The sequence below is a fragment of the Octopus bimaculoides genome, chromosome 19 (assembly GCF_001194135.2).
Source record: "Octopus bimaculoides isolate UCB-OBI-ISO-001 chromosome 19, ASM119413v2, whole genome shotgun sequence".
Lineage (NCBI taxonomy): Eukaryota > Metazoa > Mollusca > Cephalopoda > Octopoda > Octopodidae > Octopus > Octopus bimaculoides.
In genome coordinates, this window is record NC_068999.1 from 41,886,230 (window position 1) to 41,895,591 (window position 9,362).

At 35.8% G+C, this 9,362-nt stretch overlaps 1 protein-coding gene across 1 annotated transcript in view; it reads right to left on the reverse strand.

Annotated features, from left to right (window-relative positions):
* The window catches only part of LOC106873036 (filamin-B), a 164,815-nt gene that overhangs the window by 83,304 nt on the left and 72,149 nt on the right, over window positions 1-9,362 (reverse strand). Inside the window, exons 11-15 of the mRNA XM_052974705.1 lie at window positions 5,354-5,437; window positions 4,030-4,170; window positions 2,906-3,073; window positions 1,516-1,662; window positions 239-322 (exon numbers count right to left, since the gene is read on the reverse strand). Coding sequence (XP_052830665.1) covers window positions 239-322; window positions 1,516-1,662; window positions 2,906-3,073; window positions 4,030-4,170; window positions 5,354-5,437 — 624 coding nt within the window. The remainder of the gene's footprint in view (window positions 1-238; window positions 323-1,515; window positions 1,663-2,905; window positions 3,074-4,029; window positions 4,171-5,353; window positions 5,438-9,362) is intronic.

The following is a 9,362-nucleotide window of genomic DNA, read 5'->3' on the forward strand; positions in this document are numbered from 1 at the left end:
ATATATATATATATATATATATATATATATATATATATATAACAGGCTTCTTTTAGTTTTTGTTTACCGAATCCACTTACAAGACTGGTTCAGAGTTGTAGCAGAAAACATTTGCTTGAGGTGCCATTCAGTGGGACTGAAACTGAAATGCCATGATTGAGAAACAAACTCCTTTACCACACAGCCATATCTGCGTATAGAACAAATAGATGGGTGTATATATATATAAGATACTTACCAGCAGAAACTGGAGTGAACTGAATTGTTTCACTTTTATCTATTTTAGTGATTATTTTGTATGGCACCAAAGTCATTTTTGAATCTGAAATTATATCGTAAAATTTCAATTGTATAAATGGAAAGAATTGATTATAGAGGGTACTCCATACTTAAGTGGGATATTCGAACAGAAATCATCACTAACATTGTTTTGATGTCTACTTTTTCATGCTTATATGGGTCAGTCAGAAGTTGTTGAGGCAAATTTTTTATAGTTGGATGCCTTTCCTGTTATTAATCCTCACCTGTCTCCAAGCGAGGCAATGTTACTTCAAACCAATGGGAATAAATAAGCATTACATTTAACAGTATAACCTGAATGTTAAAAGGGTTGAATGAAATTTCTCATGGTGAATTTTCCTACAGCAAATAGGTTTAGGAGGAAGTTTCCTGCAACCACTGTGCGCATGTCAGTGACACTTGCTTACAACCATCAAGGATGTCAAGGCAAGGAAGGAAACACACACACACACACACACTCCACAGGTTTCTGAATCTGCTCACAAGGCTTTGGTTGGTCTGGAGCTAAAGTAGAAATCTGTCTAAAGTGGGACTGAACCCGAAACCATGTGGTTGGGAAGTAAATTTCTTATCACACAGCCACACCTGCACCTGTTTGAAGAAATTACTTAGGGACACCATCTGCATTAAACAGAATAGTTGAACAAGTGCTAATATGCTTAATATTCATTGCATTATGTACATTGGCACATATGTTTGCACTCAGCATTTAAGCAAGTTTTTACTTTGAAAACCTGAGTAACTTATGAGACATCTGGTTTGGGAATAATGTTTTCACATACACACCTACACATGATGGATATTCTACACATGCAAGCATAAATATTATCATCATCATCATCCATGAGTGGCCAGATCTGCCTCAATGCCATAGCACCTGAGGCAGGCAGGTGCAGCCCACCCCAACCTTTGGGCTGGCTGATGCTCATTCTCCTTTGCTATCATGTGGCTTTTTTGGAGCTGGATTTTCTACAGGGAGCATGCCCTTGCTTACCCCCAACCACAGTTTTTATACATGAGTGGTCCCAATTTTTAAGAAATATAGTGGAAAACTAGCTCAGGAGCCCCCCTACCTATACACTACACACCTATTCATACATACATACACACCTAGACACACATTCTTACACCCTATCCAATCTAATAGTAATAATTATTAATTAAAAGGTTTATTAGAGTAAAAGTAATCTTCCTTAATTAGTAGTCATTACTTACTGTGAACTTTAATGTCTACATCAGGGAGATGTGATTTGGGTCCCAGAAAAGTACACGTTGCTGGTTCATTTACATGAATTAACTTATTGCTTGCTTCTTGGACAGTAAAGCTGTCAGGCTTTATTGTCTCAATTTTCCAAGGACTTCCTGTTTGGAAAGAATCATTGTAGTTAGTGAAAATAAGGATTTTGAATAAAAGTCAAGTAAAAAGTTATGCCTGTTGCTATAAAATGGTTTTATTCAGAGGAAAAAAACAAAGACCAAATGCATTATTTCTTAGATTACACATATTATATATATATATCATATATATGTGTGTGTTTGTCCCCCTTACCCCATGACAACTGGTGTTGGTTTGTTTACATCTCTGTGACTTAACAGTTTGGTAAAAAGAGGTCCAATAAAATGTGTACCAGATTTACGAAAAATAAGTACAGTGGTCGTTGTGAGATTTAAAAATAATAATTTTCTAATTAATAGACAGAAGGTCTGAAATTGGGGGAAGGCGGAGGTGGGGGGGGGCTAGTTGATTACGTTAACCCAGTATACAACTGGTTCTTATTTTATCAAACCCAAAAGGATAAAATGTAAAGCTAACCCCAGCAGAATTTGAACCCACAAAAATTCTGCCAGCTTGCTGCCCTTAATGTATATAACAACAGCTACAATATATAACTGGCACTCCGTCAGACATGACGATGGGGGTCCCAGTTGATCCGATCAATGGAACAGCTTGCTTGTGAAATTAACGTGCAAGCGGCTGAGCACTCCATAGACATGCGTACCCTTAACATAGTCCGGTGGGAAATTCAACGTGACAGAGAATGTGACAAGGCTGGCCCTTTTGAATTACAGGTACAACTCATTTTTGCCAGCTTAGCAGACTGGAGCATCATGAAATAAAGTGTCTTGCTGAAGGACACAATGTATCGCCGGGAATTGAACTCATGACCTTGCGATCATGAACCGAATGCCCTAACCATTAAGCCATGTGCCTTCACAATAATAATACAGTAATAACAACTACGATATATTTATTTCTTTATTGCCCCCAGGGGGTTAAACATAGAGGGGACAAACAAGAACATCCAAAGGGATTAAGTTGATTACATCAATCCCAGTGCATAACTGGTACTTATTTAATCGACCCTGAAAAGATGAAAGGCAAAGTTGAACTTGGCTGAATTTGAACTCAGAATGTAATGGCAGACGAAATACCGCTAAGCATTTCGTCCAGCTCTAACAATTCTGCCAGCTCGCTGCCATAGAATATATAGCGCCAGCAGAAAAGCATGAATTATGAATTCTTTGACTGATTGAGTCAATGTTCTATTAACTGAACTCTTGAGGGTCAATGTGAATTTATTGGTTTAAGTTTACCGAATCTTACCTTCAACATGTTCCTTATTGAAGAACATCTTGACTTTTTGAATTGGCTGATTGGCTGGTTTGAAAGAAGCTGCAAAAATTTGATTTCCAAGATTTCGTATATTACAATCATCACGTTTGCCATTGAGTTCAATCTCTAGATTTCCTTGACCAGCTTCGGAAGCATCAACTGCAAAAAAAGAAACATATATGAATATAGGCGTAGGAGTGGCTGTGTGGTAAGTAGCTTGCTTACCAACCACATGGTCCCGGGTTCAGTCCCACTGCGTGGCATCTTGGGCAAGTGTCTTCTACTATCGCCTCAGGCTGACCAAAGTCTTGTGAGTGGATTTGGTAGATGGAAACTGAAAGAAGCCCGTCGTATATATGTATATATATATGTGTGTGTGTGTGTTTGTGTGTCTGTGTTTGTCCCCCGAACATCGCTTGACAACCGATGCTGGTGTGTTTATGTCCCCGTAACTTAGCGGTTCGGCAAAAGAGACTGATAGAATAAGTACTAGGCTTCTAAAGAATAAGTCCTGGGGTTGATTTGTTCGACTAAAGGTGGTGCTCCAGCATGGCCACAGTCAAAAGACTGAAACAAGTAAAAGAGTATGTGTGTGTGTGCGTGTGTGTGTGCGTGTGTGCGTGTGCATGCAGAAGGTGCAGACATGTTGCCCAGTGGTTAGAGTATTTGGCTCATAATTATGAGGTGGTGAATTTAACATATTTTGCTTTATGAATTCATTAAAAGCATCCAGTCCACATCTGTAACGTGGTTGGCATCTGGAAGGACATCCAACAGTAAAAACTTTACCAAAACTGACCTCACCCGTGCTGGTGCCACGTAAAATACACTGAGTCTACTCTGTGGAGTGGTGAGTAATATGAAGGGTATCCAGCTGTAAAAACCATTCCAAAACAGACATAGGAGTCTGGAGCAGTCTTCTGTCTGGCAAACCCATGCTAGCATGGAAGGAATGATTATATAAAAATAGGTTTCTATCTGAATATTGTATTATGAATATTGTAAATTAAATACTTTCTAAATATTCAGTCAGTTAATATATTTCTTCTAAATACTCAAACATCTATATTTAGATAAAGAACAAAATTCCAAAGGTATTTTGAAATTGGACTTACTTTTGAATTCGACTAACTTGTCTGGTTTACAAAATGGTGGCATGTTTCTTACTTTAACCTTGCTGGCATCATAAGCTTTACAAATAAATGGGCTACCTTTTACATGGCCAGCCTGGTTGGTCACATTTACGATATAGTCACCTGAAATAAATCAGGTAAAAAATTAAAAAAGTAAATATTTACCAAAAATGATTTTAAAAAACAAACTGGAAATAAAGAATAAGTTTTAAAATTAAAGACATCGTAAAAGTATGAAATTATAATGGAAATATTATTTTTTTAAATGTAATGAATTATGAGCAATGGATGAAGGCAACTGTACAAAGTGTGTGTGGATGAGGACAGCTGCATAAAGAGGTGCTGATCTTGAACTGTGGAGGGAATCTATGGAAGAGGTAGATCCAAGAATACATGGGATGAGGTGGTGAAGCATGATCTTCGAATGTTGGATCTGATGGAAGTAATGACAAATGATTGTGATCTTTGGTGACTTACTGTGCTTGAGAAGTCTTATCAAGCCAAGTGAAATCATAGAAGCCCCCAGGTTGGTGACACAAAAGAGCACCTGTGCAGATGACACGTAAAAGGCACCTACTGCACTCTCAGAGTGTTTGGCATTAGAAACAGCATCCAATTGTAAAAACCAAACCCAAATCAGACTGCATCCTGGAGACTGCAGTTCTCCAGTATATCAGTTCCAGTCAAACTGTCTAACCCCTGCAACATTGAAAAATACCTTAGGAATGAGAACCTAGGTTCAAAATTTCCCCAAGACACCTGATGAAAGCTGGAGAGTATATCAGCTGAAACGTTGTGTCAACAACAAACAAGATGAGGACAAATATCTGTCAAATGTAAATAATGTATATAATTCCTCATCTCTTAAAAATAGAACTGTATAGTGATAAAAAAAAAAAAAAAAAAAAAAAAAAAAAAAAAAAAAAAAAAAATAGAAATAAAAATAATAAGTGGAAATTTTAACGGTGAGTGTGTTAAATTTTAAGGCACGATAAGAAAATGACTCTCCCCAGACACAACAGAATATGCTTCAACACACGAAATCACATAAAAAATCTTGCAAACCAAATCCAAAAGCGAAATGTATAGTGATAGCTATTCCAAATTCCACCAAGTAACTATTACACTTGTCTCATTCGTGTATTAATTTATTAACTAATTGTTTAGTAAATAAAAGATTTGGTATTGATAGTAGGGAAGTACCAAATATAGAATATAAGAAATGTCTTTCCATTTCATATTAAGCAGTATTTTATTTTCTTCTTCTTGGAAGAAAAATATTGAAGTAAAGTTGCATAGCCTTTACCTGTTTGTTTTGGAATAAACTGAGCAGCATGGCGGCCACTTTCTGGTTGCTTCAAAGTCATAGGTACCTTTAATTTTGATGGCGCTGTCAAAGAATAAAAAAAATCATAATTGAAAAAATAAATACATAACCTTGGTAAAGGCATTATGCCGGTAATAAACACATGCACTGGTTCAGTCTTTTATTAATAAAGGACTGAACCAGTGCGTGTGTTTATTACCGGCATAATGCCTCTCCCAAGGTTTAATTGTATTTCTTTCAACACACGTATCCACATCAAGAATCTTGCACACGAAATACACATACAAAATAAATAAATAACGTTTTTGACTAAAATATGCCTATTTCTACCCCTCCCCTCTAAATAACATCTTTTTTACTACTGCAGTCTATTGCTGCTAGCTCTGTAAACTATGCTTGTTTTCTTTTCTTATTCCATTCTTGATGAGTTTTACCATTTATTTTTTGCCCTTCAAGATTTTTTGTTAATTCAACTTTCAGATATCAGCATCAATTTCAAGAGACTATAAAATGGTTTGTTTATTCAGAAAGAAACACAGGAAAGACAAAAGACAAGAAGGAGCTGATTTGAAGAATTATAGATAAATCTTATTTAATACCATTGTTGATATTCCAACACAACCATTTGTAGTGTCATGTGAGTATTTGTCAATCTAGTGTTATTCTTTATTCTTTTACTTGTTTCAGTTATTTGACAGTGGCCATGCTAGAGCACCGCCTTTAGTCAAGCAAATTGACCCTAGAACTTATTTGGTCTCTTTTGCTGAACTGCTAAGTTATGGGGACGTAAACACACCAGCAGGACAAACACATACAAACATATACACACACACAAACATTATATATATATATATATATATATATATATATATATATATACGACGGGCTTCTTTCAGTTTCTGTTTACCAAATCCACTAACAAGGCTTTGGTCAGCTTGAGGCTATAGTAGAAGATACTTGCTCAAGGTGCCACACAGTGGGACTGAACCCAGAGCCATGTGGTTGGTAAGCAAGCTTCTTACCACACAGCCACCCCTGTGCCTATGTTAATATTTTTATAGTGATCCCTCCTTCCATCTGCCACCCTTCTACATTCTCATGATTCTGCCTATCTCATCATTCACCCTGTCTAACCCCCGTCCCACTTCTCTTATCACTTCTTCCTAGCTTGGGGCTATACCTTGACACATCTTCACCAACATTTTCTCCCTTTTCCAACTGGGGTAACCATGTATCACCCCTTCCCTCTGGGAGACCCCTTTTTCTGTCTGTCCATCATACATTAACTTATCATCACCCAGAACAAAGCCATTTCCCTCAGTGCTACAAGTTCCTCATTTCTTGTAAAGTACTTGGTGACCTCAACCATGCTGGTGCCATGTAAAAAAACATACACTACACATTGTAAAGAAGTTGGTGGTGGGGATCAGTCCATCCCAGGCAGCACTTTTGGGTCTTCTGTAGGCAGTAGGTGTTTCTTATGAGGTCCAGAAGTGGCAAGCAGAAGGGCCACCCTGGGCAGCACTTACTCTAGTTATGCCAATGGGATCCAACCACAGAAACCATGTCAATGCAGACTTTGCTGTTTGGTACAGTCCTCTAGCTTCCTAGTTCCCGCTAAAACATTCAGCCCGTACCAGCATGGAAAGTGGACATAAAATGGTTTTATATACACACACACCACAGAAATATATATTCCACCAAAACCAATAATTCTTTTGGAGTTTTTAGTAAAACTTTGTGTTTATCTCTTGAGCCCCTCATACATGTTATATGTTTCCACCAAGGTCGAACAGCCTAAATACCTGTTAGGAAGATATAGTTTACAGGAGTGTTCTTATGACCCATTAAGTTAATAAAACTATCAACCATATTTGAAATTTTGCTGTAGTTAATTCTAAGAAAAAGAAATAATTTTAGATTCCAATCTAATTTCCAAGAAACTGAGAATAAGTTAAATAAAAAAAAAATGTATATATAAAGAAAAAGTAAATTTATATTTCAAAAAGAAATTAAAAGTTTAACTGCTTTTTAATGCTTTCAGTTAGAAAAGAATAAGCTGATGCTAAGAATAAAGAAGAGTAAAAAAACAAACGTATAAAGAAAAGAAAAAAATTAAGTTGAAAAGAGATTTAATAAGAGGAAATAGTTTAATGAGGTGTAAAAAAAATTAGAAAATATAAGTAGCTTACCTTGAATGAACTCTTCAGTGTTTAAATCATAAAAACATGTAAAAATGTCAGTGAAACACCATAGTTGCAGGACCCCAGGGGATCAAATAATAAGAATTGCTGTGTTTGTTTGTTACTTCAAGAATTAAAGTGGTTTGGATGTATTTTGATAATATCAAAATAGTTTGCATGCAATTTTATGACCTCGATAGAATTTTGATATATTTTAATAAAATGTTAAAAGAGACATGCGAAAATAATAAAAGGAAGAATAAAGTATGTTAATAAATAGAATTCAATTGCTAAATATGTATCATAAGAATTTGAAAAGTAAAAATAATTTTTTGTTTTCTTTTGTGTGTTTGTTTTAAAAAAAATTTTGATGTGAAATCATATGCTGAAAAAAAAGAAAAACATATCTTGGGACAGTCATCTTGCTAATAAAAACACATGCCCTGGTTCTCTTTCACTTCTTTCAATTATTATTAGTCAACTAGTTAACTAAACAGTAGCTTGACTAATCATTTGATCAGCTGGTTTGTCATGCTTTATTCAAACCATACTGAATACAGTGTGACAAACCTGGAGCAACAATGGTACATCTTTGATGAGGTCATGAATGATGGGGAAAAGATTCTGACAAATCAATGGATTGTTTGGTTGAATCAAATTAGTTTACTAATTGAATAATAATATTAAAAAGAAGTGAAAAAGAACAAGAATACTTGTTTTTATTGGCAAAATGATCCTCACAAAATACAATAAAAAATTGTCACAAAGAAATGTTTTCCATCTCGAGTCCAAGGGTTTCGTATTCATGTTACAGTCCACAGACATTAGCCCTTTTATAACCACATTCCTGGTGAAATCAAATGATTCACTGATTGAGTCTGAAAGCAATTTAAGAGGAAACTCTTGCTTTTCTGTAACTATTTGCTACAGTGACTGTAGCCATTGCTCATCTTGGCCATTTCCTTGCCAATGGAACTTGGCAACAGATCACCAAGAAACTAACCAGCAAAATCTTGATTTTATTACTCCAAATTGTAACCCACCTATATGGACCTCAACAGAGAAAGAAAAAAAAATCACATATTTTGATGAGAGTATGGTCAATTATATTGACCCCAGTACATAACTGGTATTTCATTTTATCCAGAATGAAAAGCAAAGATAAGCTCTTGATTTGATCTTTAATAAACCATATTGAATAAACTAATCCCAATACATATCACTTTTGACCATTCGCTCATTCAAACTGACCTTTCCACTAATATCTCACAGAAGATCCAACACTTGAGTTATATTCAGTCACATTGACCAGCACATTCTAACACTGACCACACAATCCTGAGCATGAGCTATTTATCACTGACCATACAACATCCATCACAACAATCACATGATGGTCATGTTGATCACACTCAGCGATACTGACTCTGCCCAGCCATTCCAAGGACACTTGACAGTATTGGTCACACCAAAAATTATTATATCCAGTGGACCTTCTTATTTTGGTCAAGCAGAATACAATAACCACATATATAAAAACTGACCATACACTAAATCACACTGACCACTTCAATCATGCTGTGTCACATTAATCTTCATTGATTGACATTAAGTACACCAAACATACAAACAGTGCTACAGCACTCACCAGTAACATTTTCAGTACAACTCAGTCTCATTCACCATGTTGAATTTTCTTGCACACTCATCTACCAGGAATTCTGCTGTTCCTTTCAACTGTTACAAAACTATATTTCTTATATACATACAAAATATATGTAGTATATATATATATATATATATAT